Source organism: Lolium perenne, chromosome 3 (genome assembly GCF_019359855.2).
Source record: "Lolium perenne isolate Kyuss_39 chromosome 3, Kyuss_2.0, whole genome shotgun sequence".
Taxonomy (NCBI): domain Eukaryota; kingdom Viridiplantae; phylum Streptophyta; class Magnoliopsida; order Poales; family Poaceae; genus Lolium; species Lolium perenne.
Window position 1 is genome coordinate 191,917,697 of NC_067246.2, and position 20,032 is coordinate 191,937,728.

General features: G+C 43.7%; 1 protein-coding gene across 1 annotated transcript; it reads right to left on the minus strand.

Moving 5' to 3' along the window:
• Nucleotides 1-7,476: 7,476 nt before the first annotated feature.
• On the minus strand, nucleotides 7,477-8,061 carry LOC139838069 (uncharacterized mitochondrial protein AtMg00810-like). The gene has a single exon (XM_071827423.1). The coding sequence runs from the start codon at nucleotides 8,059-8,061 to the stop codon at nucleotides 7,477-7,479; it is 585 nt and encodes a 194-aa protein (XP_071683524.1).
• Between the last annotated feature and the right edge of the window lie 11,971 nt (nucleotides 8,062-20,032).

The following is a 20,032-nucleotide window of genomic DNA, read 5'->3' on the forward strand; positions in this document are numbered from 1 at the left end:
GCACTGATCGACAACCAAAAGAAGAATCGAGAGGTCGCAAACAAAAAAAATTATACAATGTTAGTGACTTGAATCAAATCTGGGATTTGATTTAATTTTATGCTTTCGGTCCATGTAGTTAGAATATCCAGTGAGGTGTAGCTTAGGTTTGCTAAGTAAATTTCACGATTTGTTTTGTCTCTATTACACCGATAGATGCATCTGTATTTCCAAAGTAGTCACAAGTATATTCAGTCTAGTGAAAAAAATACCGATTTGTAAGTAACATTCACCAGGTACATGCATATCGATGATTGCTGCCACAGTAACATACAACAGAAAGTACAGATTTTCAACATTTCAGATGAATGTACTGCTCAGTAAAACGTTAATATCGTGTTCCAGCAAATATCTGAAAATGACGTTTGCACTAAAAAGAACACAGGTTGTTGTAAAAAAGAAAGCATGTGAGTGCAACCGCAAACATCAAAAATACAGACTAACGGAGATAAAGCGGACGTGCCGCATAGACTGGTGCCCAGGTATACTGCCTAATCTTTCTATTAGCTACTCAAATTGCAAGTGGCGTCACAAGTATGCTCAAATTGCTTCTGTTGACTGTGCAAAATTCAATCTCTTGATGAACAGAACCATTACAGCATTACTCAAATAAGATGGCAGTGCGTTTTCTCTTTTTATTGCCACTACACTTCCCACATGAGGCAACCTGTACGCCTACAACACCAAAGCTATCAACGAGCCTACTGCCCGGCATGAGTAAGTGGATGCGTACTTCTGTGTAAACATATATGTACTTAATTTATTTCTTTCGCTTTTGATTATTGTTCAAATCATATCTCTCAGCCGACCACAAAAACTGACACACACACTGAAAGAAGAAAGTCCATCTTGTATGCATCAATAGCGTGTAGCATCAGCTAGGAAAACAAAGAAGAAAAGCATAGCTCGCGCCCATGAGCACCAAAGCACACCAGGAGCATGGGACGAGCTAGCTCCAATGGCAGGTTCGCCGTGCTCGCAGCGGAGAATGTCGCCAGCAGCAGGGCGCAGCCGTAACTTGGAGTCCCACGGCAGCTGCAGGGGCACGACAGAGGCAGCACCGGTTGGAGAAACCGAACAAAGGCCAGGGATCCGGCCGCCGACGCCAGAGTAGAAAGGGGCGCACCTATACTTCTACACAAATCTGCTTGTACTTACCCAAAACGCGACAATGAATTGAATATATGCATTGTTAATACTGATGTTGCTACAACGACTCAATCAGTGATTGGAAAAGAGAAAAGAAATTTTTAGACATAGAGGTAAGCGCCAGTATCAGCACGGACAAACACTAACAATTCCTACGCAATCATGCAGAGGTGCGGCACCACATCACATCCATATATACACATTTTCTAGACTCTGAATGTTTACTTCTCTCGGTCCTATGTAGTGCTCACATCCTTGTACTTGTACTGTTCTAATTACTGTATTTGCACTTACCACATGTAAACACAACCGACGGGGAACAGTCTTCTGCAGAAAAAAGTCCGCAGGTCGCTGGTGTTTACCAGTGCTATAGGCTTTGACGCCGGACGAGATCCTCGAATTGGTCAGGGGCACACGCGCTTGGAGCTAGAGTTGCTGGTCTAGGCGTCTAGCTTGTGGCGGCCGACGCGCTCATATACCAAACCCGCGGGCACAGCAAAGCCATGTGGCGATGGAGCTCGGGCGCAAGAGGCATCAGGGCGGGTCGGGGCGGAATCAAGCGGGGACACGGCGGGGGTGCTTGGGCGGTGTTGAGGGGCGCCAACGGCGGCGGGAGAAACAGGGCCGACGACGGCCGAGCCCCCATGGCCTGCGCTGGAGGACGCCAGGAGTATAAACCAGGCAGGGCAGCGAGCAGGAATCCCAAATCGACCGCCTTGGAAGAAGCTGGTCGGATCGGTAGGGAACCAGGGCGGCGGGAACGATCTTCCATAGCACATCGGAGACTCCCGAGGGATACAGGGAGGGGCGCGGCCTGATTTGTGGCGGCGCGAGGGCAACCCAGCGACCGCGCGCGGGCTACCCGGCGGCGGCACACGAGGGAGGGGATCCGCGGCTGGAAGGTGCCGGCAGGCCTTCCGGTCGGCGAAGGGAGGTCGGCCGTCGGCGAGGAACAGCGCGGGCGCGGCTGCGCGTGGGAAGTTGTGGTGTCGCCTTTCACTGCGGTCGGGGAAGCGGTAGGAACTGATTTTTCGCCGCTGTTCGTTCCCATCGCGTCCTTATAGGAAGACTGGTGCTCAGAATATTATTTTGAGCACCGGTTGTAGAATAGTGCAACCCTATATATATATATATATATATATATATATATATATATATATATATATATATATATATATATATATATATATAGAACTTAAGGGCTAGGCTAGTATATATTGTTGTACCGATAGACAAACGGTTATTTAATTTCATGCTAATCTCTAGGTATCTCGGTCTTGGACATTCTTGCATCCATTGTATAAGAGGATGGCTACTTTCTAGAATCCACGGTGTAGTCAAAGATGAAGATGTCACTTTCTAGAATGTCGTTGGCTTCCACGAAATAATCCCACCCATTCTCTATGAAGAATTGAAGATGCAGTTCCTCCACTCCACCAGACGAACTTTTTGACCGTGTTCCCAAGCACAATTTTCTGAGGGAAATTCCCAGTGATGTGCTTACATAACGGTTTGGGGGTCTTCAGTGGGTCAAGAGGGCTACCCATTACCCTATGCATGAAGCTACGGTTGAATATGACCCCTGCCATAAGTCCAACCTTGGGATGCCTGCCGTGCTTTGCTAGTCTCTGTCCTTCAGAGTCCTGCCCAGCCTTGTTTTTTTTTGTGTACTCTGTTTGGCTAAGATGTTGGCGCTAGCTTGCTTGTGTTCTTCGATGAAGGAAATCCTGGTGGAAGGCTGTCTGAGCTCTACCTTCTCGCTTTCTTCTGAGGGGATGGAGTCGCCAAAGACTTTCTCTCGGTCGTGATCTCCTTGCCATGTGTCTGCAAGTATGTAGCTAGGTTATGAAAACTAGAGGATAGTGCTATATCACTACGTATCAATAACAAAAAATTGGAATACCAAGTCTTTACCTAGATCTTACTATGCATGGAAATATGAGCCGTACAATTATGAGGGATCCTTTTGTATTGAGTTTTGACCTAGCAAGGTTAGATGTACATACTACATAGAATTTATTATGGAACTGGGTTACCTTAATGTCTGACTAAGACACATTATATGTTTTTCTTTTAATGTCTGACTTCTGATTTTTTGTACTCTAGTGCTTTTAGAACTAGAGACATTCACTGAAGAGAAAAGGAGGTCTATGTTTGCTAAGAGGCATGGCAAAGGGGCAGATTTTGTGAGAGAAGTTGATGAGATAATTATTGATGTTTGTGATTCTTTGAAGGAAGATAATAACAAAAGACTTGATCGGACTGCCAATGAAGTAACAACCAGGTGATAATAATAGCATGTTGGATATTAAAGGTCTAGTTAAAATCTCTAATATAGGTAGTGATAAAAGTTAGTAGACCATCCAGTTATTTTTTATGCTTTTAAATGATATACCACAATGTCATTTCCTAATACATTGGCTTATGTCTGATAAATCCCGCTGTATGAACTTGATTAATTCGGTGAGATGCCTCTTGCGTATTTTTCTTTTGGAAGATTTTTCTTGATCTTTCAGTAACTATCTCAATCTAGTACAGATGTCAGCTAACCACAAAGTTCTCATGTGAAAATATTGTACCATAAATCTACCAAAGTTTGGATGCAATCTGCCGATCAATTATGATCATCGAGTACTCACGCATGTCCTATCATTCCCATGCTCCCGAACGCACAAAGCAGACCATCCTTCTTGGTTATCCTGATTGGGACAGTGCTCTTCTATCATCCCCCATTCTGATGTGCATGACATCAATGCCTCGATGGTGTATCCGATCTATGCATTGTTTGCAAACAATAATGAGAAAAAAGACACTACATATCTGACTCAGAAACAGAGAAAGTATTGTTCTTGGCACATGTCGACTTGTTACAGAGAAGCTTAGAGATTGCAACTTCGAGCAATAATACAATGGAATGTGGTAGATAGCAAGACATTGTTGAATTAAACTTGCTCTTCAACCCTGATGAGCCAGTTAAATAGCAAAATGAACAAATGTTCACAAAAATCAGAAAGTTATCTCCCCTTTTTAAGCGGAGGAGGCAACTTCGGCAGAAGCAACCTAAAAAAAGAAACAACAGATAGGCAACTGAATGAGGAAATAATACCGACAGGACCAGGTCGGCAGCGACTGAGAGAAAACGCTTCAGAGAGCCTGGGACCAAACATTATGGCCATCGATCTGTATATCAGGTGGAAAATCCACCTCAACATAGGACCAAGCCAGCAAAGGAGCAAGCCCATGCACATGAGACGGTAAATATCAACTCATGCATAGATTGGACCATTCTTTAATTGTTCTCTAAATTGATTTATGTGTCTGCAGGCTACCAAACACGTCCCATGTGTCCCATGTGGCTCCATATGCGTGCGTGCTCCATTCCAGCCTTAGAATTCAGAGACCACCCAGCCAGCTTATCTTCTCCTGTAAGGGAGAGCTTAAATGTTATTTGAATGGAAATCATTCAAAGAAAAAATTGCACAGGGCTGACATAGTTCCACTGGATGGTTGATGGTTCGGAAAGTCGTAGCCATTAACACAAAGACATCCAATGTACAGCACTTTCTTGCCTCAAGCTAGATTTTCTATGTCAATACTGAAGGTGTATTTGTTCACTATAATTATACAGAGAAAACATCAAAAAAAGATCACTTAGATATGTTAGCAAATGAGGGATGCACAATTTAGTCAGCTGATCCAGTTTAGAGATACAGATGTATCATTGTGACACACATAATTATTTTGCTGGCCACAACATGCTTTACCTAGCATGACAACTATATTTCGAACAGTGGCATGATCGGAAGGAAGGAGAACAGATGAATTCATTCAACACCACCAAAATGCTCCATAACCAGCTAAATTGTAGAACATGGTAGTAACGTTGCTTAATTTTCACAAGCAGTAGAAATACGAAAATACTGTAAAAAAAAACTGAACCATCCGACTCTTTTGCCCTTAAAGAAATATTTAATGTGTTTTCATTAAGAACTCGCATGTAATTCTGTTCATGAATCTTTGGGTTTTAATATAAATCTTGGATCAAATCTTCAAGGATACCTAACAGATCTTAAACAAATTATCATGCTCCATTCATATAAACCTGCACAAGAGGCAAAAGTGGCATATTTTTTTAGAAACATGGAATTGCTACACTTGGAAGAAATGCTTTACATTATTCCAGCAAGAATTACTTCAAAAGGTTTATTTCAAGATTTGTTTCTTACACAATATAAGCTGTCAATCAAAGTCTTGAACCATACATGATACTTCTTGTTGCAAAAACCATTATAACCTGAAAGGCAATGCTTGCTCCATCATTTAGTGATTCACCCGCTGGTTCAACTGGCCTCTGTAGTGCAAAAGAAAATATCCATCGATGACATAGCTTGTAAGCTTTACCATAAAAAAGAGAAATATCTAGCAAAAAATGATTTGTATATTGCTTGCTGCCAAATAGCTGAAAGTAAATAGTCATATTGCTCAAAAGATCTTCAAATAAGCATATATTTTGATACATCTATAGGAGAGGAGTAATGTTCTTAAAATATATTTCTACATCTGTACACTTTGATTTTCCTCCAATAACTTGTAGACCAATTTGTAGAAACTAATCACAAGTACGTGCTCTCAACATTCCAGCTTACATGGTCCTATACATAATCATCATCTGAGAATGTACCTAGAGGATATGAAACATAGTAAAAAAAAAAGACAGAAGGAATGCACAACAGTAGAGGGCATGGGAAAGAGAATAAGAAGATGGGGAACTCACATACACGACTGAGGTAGGTGGATCCATCAGTAGGTGTGACTCCCGTTGATTTGTTTGCAGCATAACTGTCAGTGCCAGCCCAGATCTGCCGGCCCTTCTCTCCTTCTTGTTGTAAATGAGTAACTAGTATTTACAGGGGGAAAAGGCCAGTACATGTACATGTACATGTGTTACAATGTGCAGGGAATCCCCTCATACATGGGGATATACAGTAAAGGGGTCAATATATCACTAACACCCTCCCTCCAAACTCATGGTGGATCAACAACACTGAGTTTGGAGAGAGAGAACCCATATTGTGCTCTAGTTTGGGTCTTTGTGAAGAAGTCGGCTAGTTGTAGCTCGGAAGGCACATAGGGTGTGTTTGGTAGCCCGTGTCAACCCAGAAAATCTCATCCCAACCGAGATTTTCGGTGAAACATATGTTTGTTAGCCCGGGTCAACTCATCTCAGCTATGCCCACCTCATACAAAAAATTCCCCTCAGCCAGACTAGAGTCCATCCCGCAAAGTTTCTCCGGAGACCTGCGAGCGTACCCCCAGACCCGAGCCCGCCTCCTCACTTTCCCCCAGAATCAAAATCCCTCACAGACGGCCCCGCACCCCTCCTCTGGCCGCCACCCACCACCGCCCCCTGGCCACCGCCCGCCGCCGCCCTGGCAACCGCCTGTCGCCGAGCTCGCGCCGACGCTCTCCTCCCGTGCCTCCTGCAGTTCCTGCCGAGCCCGAGCTCGCACCGACGCTCTCCTCCCGCGCCTCCTGAATTCATGTCGTGCCCGAGCTCACGTCGGCGCCACTCCTCTGGCCGTTGGCCGCCGTCTCCCCTGACGGCCGCCGCTGCCCGACAACCCGCCACCACCGATGAGCAGGCACCCAGGCCGGTCCTCCTCCCGCTCTGGCCTTCCTCCCGCCCTTCACCTCTCCCGCTAGCCGAGGCAAAGCAAGGGACACCGAGAAGATGCAGGAGCTCACACCGTCGCCTAGCAAGATCGGCCGCCGCCCCACGGCCCGCCGCCACCGGCCAGAGAGCTCCTAACACGCTGTGCTGCAGAGAGGATCCGATTGCTTTTTTATTGTTTTGTTTAGGAGCCTTTCTGCAAAAGTGTGGACCTCTCTGTTATTTCTAGTTTTTGGGCCAATCTCACACCATACGGGCTAACAAACAAAGTATCTGTTCAGATTTTCTCAACACATACGGGCTAACAAACACACCACAAAATCTCATGCTAGCTTGTATGAGGTGAGATATCTCAAGTGGAAGAGTGAATTCGAAGTGACTCGGGCTACCAAACACACCCATAGTGTAGAGCCATGACCTGATCCTGCACAGTATTACGCACAAAGAAGGCATCAACACCAATGTGTTTGGTGAGCTCGTGCTTCAGCGGATCATGTGTAATGCTGATGGCACCACTACTGTCAAACAAGAGAGGGGTCTTGTGCATCCGTAGAAACACCAAAGTCCTCCAATAACCAGCGTAACAAAGTCACCTTTGCCGTCAAGAGGGCCATCGCTCACAACTCAGCCTCGACACTCGAACGAGAGTCTGCAATCTGCTTCTTGGTCTTCCAAGCAATGAGAGAACCACCAAGAAAAACACAGTAGTCAGAAAGAGACTCACGATCCGATGGATCACTAGCCCAGGTAGCATCTGAGTAGGTCTGGAGCTGTAAGGAGCTAGAACTAGGAAAGAAGAGACGACGGGAGATAGTGCCACGAACATAGCGTAGGACACGAAGGAGATGACTATAGTGGACACTGGTGGGAGCAGACATGAACTGACTCAGAATGTGGACCGGGTAGGAGATGTCAGGACGGGTGACAGCAAGGTAGACAAGGCTCCGACCTAAATGTCGATAGCGAGTCGGGTCCGGAAGAGGATCACCATCAGTGGCACGGAGACGGACATTGATCTCCATAGGAGTCTCGATAGTGCGCTCATCACCAAGAGCGACACGAGTGAGAAGGTCCTGAATATACTTCTCCTGGGAGATATAGAAGCCATCAGAGGTATAAGAAACCTCAATCCCAAGAAAGTAGCGAAGAAGACGGGCCTTGAAAAAGGCAATGTACTTAGGGTCGTCACCTGTGATGATCATGTCATCGAGATAAAGAAGAAAGAGAGTCCGACCACGAGAATATGTGTGGACAAAGAGCGCAGGGTCTTGTGCGCTAGGGATAAAACTAGAAGAGGTCACCACAGAGGTGAAACGCTGAAACCAGGCACGAGGGGCTTGCTTAAGGCCATAGAGAGAGCGCCGGAGACGACAAACCATGCCATCGGTAATAGAGTACCCGGGAGGTGGCTGCATATATACCTCCTCACGCAACTCGCCATTAAGAAAAGCATTATGCACATCAAGCTAATAGACAGACCAGTGACGAACAGAAGCTACGGCAGAAGAGTACGGATAACCATTTAAGTTTGAACTTGGATGGTTATAGCGGGAAGGTTTTCACGAGATGGTTAAAAATGTGTGGGATAGACCAGCGTATGCCAACAATCTGGTTATAAGGTGGAATAAAAATATGCGAGCTGTTCGGAAACACCTTTTTGGATGGGTGAGTCATACAACCGGTATTCTTAAAAAGGAGAAGCTTCGTCTATCATCTATCATAGATGAGATAGAAGCACTTGCTGAAGTGAGACCGCTAATGAGCATCGAATTGGATTTGAAAAATCAATCTAATACTCAATTAGTGGATATCCATCGGGAAGAAGAGTTGAAATGATATCAATGTTCAAAATCCCAATTCATTCTGGAAGGAGATTCAAATACGAGATATTTTCATGGGATTGCTAATGGCCGTCACAGGAGAAACGTATACAATCTCTAGTACAAGATGAGGGTCTGACTGAAGGCCATGAGCAACTCAAATCCTATATTATTAATTACTCTAAGGGTCTATTTGGTCCGCCAGATGAGAGCTCCTTCTCTCTAGATGAGACCCAAATAGCAGATATATGATGTCTACGCCCCCTCCTTTTCCTGTAGACAGTGTTGGGCCTCCAAGAGCAGAGGTTTGTAGAACAGCGGCAAGTTTCCCTTAAGTGGATCACCCAAGGTTTATCGAACTCAGGGAGGAAGAGGTCAAAGATATCCCTCTCATGCAACCCTGCAACCACAAAGCAAGAAGTCTCTTGTGTCCCCAACACACCTAATAGGTGCACTAGTTCGGCGAAGAGATAGTGAAATACAGGTGGTGTAAATAAGCAGTAGCAACGGCACCAGAAAAGTGCTTTGCCCAGGACAGTAAACAAGCAGTAGTAACGCAGCAGTAGTAACGCAGTAAAATAGTAAACAAGCAGCGATAGCAGTATTTAGGAACAAGGCCTAGGGATCATACTTTCACTAGTGGACACTCTCAACATTGATCACATAACAGAATAGATAAATGCATACTCTACACTCTCTTGTTGGATGATGAACACATTGCGTAGGATTACACGAACCCTCAATGCCAGAGTTAACAAGCTCCACAATTCAATGTTCATATTTAAATAACCTTAGAGTGCACGACAGATCAACACAACTAAACCAAGTACTAACGTAGCATGCACACTGTCACCTTCAAGCTACGAAAGGAGGCATAGATCACATCAATACCATCATAGCAATAGTTAACTTCATAATCTACAAGAGATCATAATCATAGCCTACGCCAAGTACTAACACGGATGCACACACTGTCACCATTACACCGTGCAGGAGGAATAAAACTACTTTAATAACATCACTAGAGTAGCATGCAGATAAATTGTGATACAAAACACATTGCAATCATAAAGAGATATAAATAAGCACTTCACTATGCCATTCATAACAGTGAATAAGTATTCTGTGAAATATAGCCTAAGAGACCCACACGGTGCACACACTGTTACCTTTACACACGTGGGACAAGGAGTCTCCGGAGATCACATAAGTAAAATTCACTTGACTAGCATAATGACATCTAGATTACAAGCATCATCATATGAATCTCAATCATGTAAGGCAGCTCATGAGATTATTGTATTGAAGTACATAGGAGAGAGATGAACCACATAGCTACCGGTACAGCCCTTAGCCTCGATGGAGAACTACTCACTCCTCATGGGAGATAGCAGCGGTGATGAAGATGGCGGTGGTGTCGATGGAGAAGCCTTCCGGGGGCACTTCCCCGTCCCGGCATCGTGCCGGAACAGAGACTCCTATCCCCCAGATCTTGGCTTCGCGATGGCGGCGGCTCTGGAAGGTTTTTGCGGGTTTCGTCAATCGTCCTAGGGTTTTCGCGACGGAGGCTTTAAGTAGGCGGAAGGGCAGCCTCGGAGGGGGCCTGGGGCCACCACACCATAGGGCGGCGCGGCCCCCCCTCTGGCCGCGCCAGGGTGGCGTGTGGGGCCCCCAGGGCTTCCCTCTGGCGGCTCTCGGGTGTTCTGGAAGCTTCATCCAATTATAAGACTCTGGGCGTTGATTTCGTCCGATTCCAAGAATATTTCCTTACTAGGATTTCTGAAACCAAAAACAGCAGAAAACAGGAACTGGCACTGCGGCATCTCGTCAATAGGTTAGTTCCGGAAAACGCATAAATATGACATAAAGTATGCATAAAACATGTAGATATCATCAATAATGTGGCATGGAACATAAGAAATTATCGATACGTCGGAGACGTATCAGCATCCCCAAGCTTAGTTCCTACTCGTCCCGAGCAGGTAAACGATAACAAAGATAATTTCTGGAGTGACATGCCATCATAATCTTGATCATACTATTGTAAGCATATGAAATGAATGCAGCGATCAAAACAATGGTAATGACATGAGTAAACAAATGAATCATAAAGCAAAGACTTTTCATGAATAGTACTTCAAGACAAGCATCAATAAGTCTTGCATAAGAGTTAACTCATAAAGCAATAATTCAAAGTAAAGGTATTGAAGCAACATAAAGGAACATGAAGTTTCAGCGGTTGCTTTCAACTTGTAACATGTATATCTCATGGATAGTTGTCAATGCAAAGCAATATAACAAGTGCAATATGCAAGTATGTATGAATCAATGCACAGTTCACACAAGTGTTTGCTTCTTGAGGTGGAGAGAGATAGGTGAACTGACTCAACATAAAAGTAAAAGAATGGCCCTTCGCAGAGGGAAGCAGGGATAAATCATGTGCTAGAGCTTTTCAAGTTTTGAAATCATATAGAGAGCATAAAAGTAAAATTTTGAGAGGTGTTTGTTGTTGTCAACGAATGGTAATGGGTACTCTAACTACCTTATCAACCAGACTTTCAAGAGCGGCTCCCATGAAGGACGTTATCTCTACCAGCAAGGTAGATCATCCCTCTTCCCTTTTGTTTACACATGTATTTTAGTTTCATTATTGATGACACTCCTCCCAACCTTTTGCTTACACAAGCCATGGCTAACCGAATCCTCGGGTGCCTTCCAACATTCACATACCATGAAGGAGTGTCTATTTGCAAAATTAAGTTGCTTACTGATGAATCAGAGCAAAACATGTGAAGAGAATTATTAATGCAAGTTGTAATTAATTGGGGCTGGGAACCCCATTGCCAGCTCTTTTTGCAAAATTATTGGATAAGCGGATGAAGCCACTAGTCCATTGTGAAAGTCTGTCAAAAGTAAATGACAAGATCGAAAGATAAAACACCACATACTTCCTCATGAGCTATAAAACATTGACACAAATTAAGAAGCATTTTGAATTGTTTAAAGGTAGCACACGAAGTATTTACTTGGAATGGCAGAAAATACCATGTAGTAGGTAGGTATGGTGGACACAAATGGCATAGTGGTTGGCTCAAGGATTTTGGATGCATGAGAAGTATTCCCTCTCGATACAAGGTTTAGGCTAGCAAGGTTATTTGAAACAAACACAAGGATGAACCGGTGCAGCAAAACTCACATAAAAGACATATTGTAAACATTATAAGACTCTACACCGTCTTCCTTGTTGTTCAAACTCAATACTAGAAATTATCTAGACCTTAGAGAGACCAAATATGCAAACCAAATTTTAGCATGCTCTATGTATTTCTTCATTAATGGGTGCAAAGCATATGATGCAAGAGCTTAAACATGAGCACAACAATTGCCAAGTATCAAATTATTCAAGACATTCTATCAATTACTACATGTAGCATTTTCTGTTTCCAACCATATAATGATGAACGAAGCAATCAACCTTCGCCATGAACACTAAAACTAAAGCTAAGAACACATGTGTTCATATGCAACAGCGGAGCGTGTCTCTCTCCCACACAAGCATGATGTAATCCAATTTATTCAAACAAAAACAAAAATAAAAACAAACAGACGCTCCAAGTAAAGTACATAAGATGTGACCGAATAAAAATATAGTTTCAGGGGAGGAACCTGGTAATGTTGTCGATGAAGAAGGGGATGCCTTGGGCATCCCCAAGCTTAGATGCTTGAGTCTTCTTGAAATATGCAGGGATGAACCACCGGGGCATCCCCAAGCTTAGACCTTTCACTCTTCTTGATCATAGTATATCATCCTCCTCTCTTGACCCTTGAAAACTTCCTTCACACCAAACTTCTCATAAACTTCATTAGAGGGGTTAGTGTACATAATCAAAAACTCACATGTTCAGAGGTGACACAATCATTCTTAACACTTCTGGACATTGCTCAAAGCTACTGGAAGGTAATGGAACAAAGAAATCCACCCAACACAGCGAAAGAAGCAATGCGAAATAAAAGGCAGAATCTGTCAAAACAGAACAGTCCGTAAAGACGAATTTTTAATAAATACTTCCGTTGCTCAGATCAGAAAACTCAAAACTAATGAAAGTTGCGTACATATCTGAGAAACACGCACGTAAATTGGTAAATTTTTCTGAGTTACCTACAGAGAAAGCAGCCCAGATTCGTGACAGATAGAAATCTGTTTCTGCGCAGAAATCCAAATCTAGTATCAACCTTCGATTAGAGGCTTCACTTGGCACAATAAAACACAAAACTAAGATAAGGAGAGGTTGCTACAGTAGTAAACAACTTCCAAGACACAAATATAAAACAAAGTACTGTAGCAAAATAACACATGGGTTATCTTCCAAGAAGTTCTTTCTTTATAGCCATTAAGATGGGCTCAGCAGTTTTAATGATGCACTCGCAAGAAATAGTATTTGAAGCAAAAGAGAGCATCCAGAGGGCAAATTCAAAGCACATTTAAGTCTAACATGCTTCCTATGCATAGGAATCTTGTAAATAAACAAGTTCATGAAGTGCAAAGTAACAAGCATAGGAAGATAAAACAAGTGTAACTTCAAAAATTTCAGCATATAGAGAGGTGTTTTAGTAACATGAAAATTTCTACAACCATATTTTCCTCTCTCATAATAACTTTCAGTAGCATCATGAGCAAACTCAACAATATAACTATCACATAAAGCATTCTTATCATGAGTCTCATGCATAAAATTATTACTCTCCACATAGGCATAGTCAATTTTATTAGTAATAGTGGGAGCAAATTCAACAAAGTAGCTATCATTATTATTCTCATCAAGTGTAGGGGGCATATTGTAATCATAGTCAAATGTACTCTCCATAGTAGATGGCACCAAAAGACCAATATCATTATAATCATCATAACTAGGAGGTAAAGTATCATCAAAGTAAATTTTTTCCTCCATGCTTGCGGGACTAAAAAGATCATGCTCATCAAAACCAGCTTCCCCAAGCTTAGAACTTTCCATATCATTAGCAACAATAGTGTTCAAAGTGTTCATGCTAATATGTTCCATGGGTTTTTTAATTTTCGGATCAAACCATCCATGTTTTAAATCAGGAAATAGAATAAGAAGCTCATTGTTGTCCATTATGCCTTACTAGTGTAAACAAGAAACAAAAAGATGCAATTGCAGGATCTAAAGGAAATAGCTTCGAGCACACACACAATGGCGCCAGAAAAGTACTGTTACCTGGAACCGGAGTATGAGTGCCTTTTACCTTTCCTCCCCGGCAACGGCGCAAGAAAATAGCTTGATGTCTACGCCCCCTCCTTTTCCTGTAGACAGTGTTGGGCCTCCAAGAGCAGAGGTTTGTAGAACAGCAGCAAGTTTCCCTTAAGTGGATCACCCAAGGTTTATCGAACTCAGGGAGGAAGAGGTCAAAGATATCCCTCTCATGCAACCCTGCAACCACAAAGCAAGAAGTCTCTTGTGTCCCCAACACACCTAATAGGTGCACTAGTTCGGCGAAGAGATAGTGAAATACAGGTTGTGTAAATAAGCAGTAGCAACGGCACCAGAAAAGTGCTTTGCCCAGGACAGTAAACAAGCAGTAGTAACGCAGCAGTAGTAACGCAGTAAAACAGTAAACAAGCAGCGATAGCAGTATTTAGGAACAAGGCCTAGGGATCATACTTTCACTAGTGGACACTCTCAACATTGATCACATAACAGAATAGATAAATGCATAATCTACACTCTCTTGTTGGATGATGAACACATTGCGTAGGATTACACGAACCCTCAATGCCGGAGTTAACAAGCTCCACAATTCAATGTTCATATTTAAATAACCTTAGAGTGCACGACAGATCAACACAACTAAACCATGTACTAACGTAGCATGCACACTGTCACCTTCACGCTACGAAAGGAGGCATAGATCACATCAATACCATCATAGCAATAGTTAACTTCATAATCTACAAGAGATCATAATCATAGCCTACGCCAAGTACTAACACGGATGCACACACTGTCACCATTACACCGTGCAGGAGGAATAAAACTACTTTAATAACATCACTAGAGTAGCATGCAGATAAATTGTGATACAAAACACATTGCAATCATAAAGAGATATAAATAAGCACTTCACTATGCCATTCATAACAGTGAATAAGTATTCTGTGAATATAGCCTAAGAGACCCACACGGTGCACACACTGTCACCTTTACACACGTGGGACAAGGAGTCTCCGGAGATCACATAAGTAAAATTCACTTGACTAGCATAACGACATCTAGATTACAAGCATCATCATATGAATCTCAATCATGTAAGGCAGCTCATGAGATTATTGTATTGAAGTACATAGGAGAGAGATGAACCACATAGCTACCGGTACAGCCCTTAGCCTCGATGGAGAACTACTCCCTCCTCATGGGAGACAGCAGCGGTGATGAAGATGGCGGTGGTGTCGATGGAGAAGCCTTCCGGGGGCACTTCCCCGTCCCGGCAGCGTGCCGGAACAGAGACTCCTGTCCCCCAGATCTTGGCTTCGCGATGGCGGCGGCTCTGGAAGGTTTTTGCGGGTTTCGTCAATCGTCCTAGGGTTTTCACGACGGAGGCTTTAAGTAGGCGGAAGGACAGCCTCGGAGGGGGCCTGGGGCCACCACACCATAGGGCGGCGCAGCCCCCACTCTGGCCGCGCCAGGGTGGCTTGTGGGGCCCCCAAGGCTTCCCTCTGGCGGCTCTCGGGTGTTCTGGAAACTTCGTCCAATTATAAGACTCTGGGCGTTGATTTCGTCCGATTCTGAGAATATTTCCTTACTAGGATTTCTGAAACCAAAAACAGCAAAAAATAGGAACTGGCACTGCGGCATCTCGTCAATAGGTTAGTTCTGGAAAACGCATAAATATGACATAAAGTATGCATAAAACATGTAGATATCATCAATAATGTGGCATGGAACATAAGAAATTATCGATACGTCGGAGACGTATCAATATACCCCAAGCGTCTCAGGAGGAAAATGTTGTTTTAACGACTCCTTACTCGGAGGAGGAAGTTAATAAGGCTATTTTCCAAATGGAACATAAAAAAGCCCTGGGTCTAGAGGTTTCCCTCCTGAATTTTATTAGACGTTTTGGGATATGATACGTCTCAAACGTATCTATAATTTTTTATGTTCCATGCTAGTTTTATGAAAATACTCACATGTTTTATATACACTTTATATCCTTTTTATGCATTTTCCGGCACTAACCTATTAACAAGATGCCGAAGCGCCAGTTCCTGTTTTCTGCTGTTTTTGGTTTCAGAAATCCTACACAGGAAATATTCTCGGAATTGGACGAAACAAAAGCCCACGGTCTTATTTTCCACGGAGTCTTCCAGAACACCGAAGAGGAGACGAAGAGGGGCCACGAGGCGGCCACACCATAGGGGGGTGCGGCCCCACCCCTGGCCGCACCGCCATATGTGGTGGGCACCTCGGGCGTCCCCCGACTCTGCCCCTTCGCCTATATAATCCTTCCGTCGCGAAAACCCTAGTACCAAGAGCCACGATATGAGAAAAGTTACTGAGATGCCGCCGCCATCAACCCCATCTCGGGGGGTTCTGAAGATCGCCTCCGGCACCCTGCCGGAGAGGGGAATCATCACTGGAGGGCTCTACATCACCATGCCCGCCTTCGGACTGATGCGTGAGTAGTTCATCCTTGGACTATGGGTCTATAGCAGTAGCTAGATGGTTGTCTTCTCCTCTTGTGCTATCATGTTTAGATCTTGTGAGCTGCCTATCATGATCAAGATCATCTATTTGTAATGCTACATGTTGTGTTTGTTGGGATCCGATGAATATGGAATACTATGTCAAGTTGATTATCGATCTATCATATATGTGTTGTTTATGATCTTGCATGCTCTCCGTTGCTAGTAGAGGCTCTGGCCAAGTTGATACTTGTAACTCCAAGAGGGGGTATTTATGCTAGATAGTGGGTTCATGCCTCCATTGAATCTGGGATAGTGACAGAAAGTTCTAAGGTTATGGATGTGTTGTTGCCACTAGGGATAAAACATCAATGCTGTGTCTAAGGATATTTGTATTGTTTACATTACGCACAGTACTTAATGCAATTGTCTGTTGTTTGCAACTTAATACTGGAAGGGGTGCGGATGATAACCCGAAGGTGGACTTTTTAGGCATAGATGCATGCTGGATAGCGGTCTATGTTCTTTGTCGTAATTGTGGGGACCCCGGACCAGCTGTCCGAAATACCCTGTTATGTATACAGTTCACGGTCCCATGATCAGTGCGCCGTGAACACATAATCGAACTGATATCAAATTACATCCTTCATTACAAAACGGAAGAAGAAAATTACAATAGGTCACATGACCAATCTTTACATAATAGCCTCGAAGGGCCTAATCTAAACATCAGAGTAGCGGAATCACTTCAGCAGCGCAGAGCCCAAGTCTTCTTCCTTAACCCTACAGGCAACTGACTGGGAAGACGTTCCTAGCTCGCATAGACGTCGTCAACTCCTTCTTCATCCGTCGAACTCCTTCAAGTCTGGCCAAGTAAATAGCCAGGGACAAAGCCGTGAGTACATTTGAATTGTACTCGCAAACCATCAAGAAGGTACTTTGCAAGAGTGCAAAATGATAAGTGCTAATCTAAGATGACAAGAGGGAAGAGCTAATTTCTCTTGTGGAAATAGCAAGGGGAAAAGGTGTAGTTTCTTTGGTGGAGAAAAATCCCGACTTCAAGGTCGAAGGGGACACTTAGGAATTCATATAAGACATCTCTATATTTCTAGTGAAGAAGATACTTCAAAAGAGGGACTACAACATAAAACACTAGGAAGGGTAAACCCATCTTGTTTCCTTTCCGACCATCTCCATATGGTCACCACAACTTTCCAGTACCATCCTGGTACTCCAAAACAAAGTCCTTTTTCTTTCTTTGCTCAAAACATTTTCGTAAAACCAAAACACATCAGGCTAAGCAACAGCCATTCCAACCGTCCATGACCGCGGACGCGGCTATTCGAATAGATTTAACTCTGCAGAGTGTGCGCACTTTCCCCACAAGATCTGATAAATCCGCCGGGATCATCCCCGGTTCGTCATACGAAAGTGTGCGAGTCTCGGATAATCAGTCGAAGCCTTTCGCCCATTCAACTTAGCAAGAGGTCCTACCCTATGGAGTATGTACCTCCCCGGCACCGTGGCAGCACACCTCCCTTTGAGCGTGGCTCCACCGCCAAGCCAGGAGACCCATAGTGTCTTCCGGACGGGTCAGCCCCGAAGGCCTCCCGTTATACTATTGTCCCAACCATGACAACCCGGACTCGGGGGTAACCGTACCCTTGTATAGTTGTGCGGTACCTCATGCTAAGAAGAACAAATGTCAAGCTAAGCCCCGTGCCCACGTTGGAGTAGTGTGGTTGCGCGGGTTAATTGTCACGGGTGAATACTTAGGCGCCGAAGTTTTCGAAAACAATATTCTCTTTCCAACCATCTTTGCCAAGATCTTTTCCTTTCATAAACACACGCTTGGGCAAGTCCAACTCACCCAAGGTTTTCAAAAATTCTTTTCAACAAGGTATTTTTCCAAGGGGTTCCCAACCTATAGTTTTATGAAGGAACTAAGAGTCACAATGACATGATGCTAACCATCATACCACTAAGGGGATGATAGTTAAGATGTCAAGGAGGTCATACATGCTTAGGGTAAGCATGCATAGTGGCACAAGTAGAATGATACAACAAAGGTCATGATGCTAACCATCATACCACAAAAGGAGGAGGTAATTGGGTGTCAAGGAGATCCACATACTTAAGATAAGCATGCATAGACAACACAAGTGAAACTAACTCAAGATGGATCAAGAGACAATAATAACAAGAAGATAACAACAACAAGTAACACAACATTAAAAGATCAAAAGATGGCTTGCCTTGGTTGGCTTGTTTTTCCCTGGACTTCTTCAACTCCATCCAATAAGTATTCCAACAATATAAATAAAATCCTCTTCCGATCCACTTCTTCTTTTTTCCGGAATTGTACGCATCTATCGCCGGAAAAAAAAATGCACACATACACACAATCACAAACCAATACATCAATGCATCACATCAAGAAATAAAACATGACACTAGTTCCAAAGAGTTGGTTTTGGATTAACAAAAAGCTTTGCAAGTGGTTTCACAACATTTGAAATTTTAAAACTTTAGTTATAGATTTTTGGACAACAACTAATCATGGATTTTAGTTAACTAGCAAAACAACTTTATGTGAACAAAAAAAAAAATCAAACCTAGGGTATATAATGAGATACTTTTAATATGAAAAACTTGTTTATACCAAAAAAAAAGTTTCCAATAATTCTATAACCAATTTCGAAATTAAACTATCCATAGCACACAAATAAATTACCATTTAATATGTAAAAATACCACTGGTATGGGACCAGTTGAGTTTGAAAGGTGTTTTAATTTGTGATCTTTGAAAGTTGGAAATACTGGATTTGGGTCTATAATTCGGGAGATATTGATTTTATAAGTTTTCTGATTGTTTTAAAACATTAACAAGATTTCCTCAAAAAAGATCTAAACGGACCGAGTCCATGGGCCGAGACGAGACCAGCCTATCTGCTGTCCCGTGGGCAGTGGAGAAAAAAAATTAAAACTCTGAAACTGGGCTAGACACGTCAGCCTAAAACAAATGCTGAAGGGGTATGCTACCCTTGATCCTAATCTAACGGCTCATGAGAAGCAACATGACTTAAACTAGCAGGATTTCTCCTATAAATGTTCAAAGACTACCCTCTCAACCAGGGGGTCTGAAAGGGGCAAAACGATCTCGTTCGTCCGTTTCACCGCACAGTAAAGTTCTGAAACCCGCTTTTCATCTCAGCCGTCGGATGTGGTCATTCTTTTCTCACCTGTTGGTATTCTGAGAGAGTCCATGACGCGTGGGACCAACTGCTTGCGGGACCGACAGTGTGAGACAGCCAGGCGCTCTCGTTCGCGTGAACTTCCAAGCGCGCGATGGGAAGGGGTGAAAACCTAGATCGGCTCGCATGCCTCCTCTGCTCCTCGTCCAATCCCCAACTCCTCCTCACCTCCCCAATCGCCACCACCCCTCCTCCTCTCCTCCCCAATCACCGCCACCCCTCCTCCTTCCCCAATCTGCGCCGTTTTCTCCCCCTCTCTAGCGGGAGCAGCGCTCGAGTGACGGAGGCGGCTGCACGCGGTAGCGGCGGGGCGGCGACGGCTGGACGCGGCAGCGGTCGTGGCAGGGGCGGCCGGCTGCTTCAGAGGAGGGAGCACGGCCCATGAGATGAAGAGGAG

Excerpts from the sequence above, each read along its gene's own strand:
- LOC139838069 (XM_071827423.1), bottom strand. The coding sequence starts at position 8,061 with ATGATCATCACAGGTGACGACCCTAAGTACATTGCCTTTTTCAAGGCC.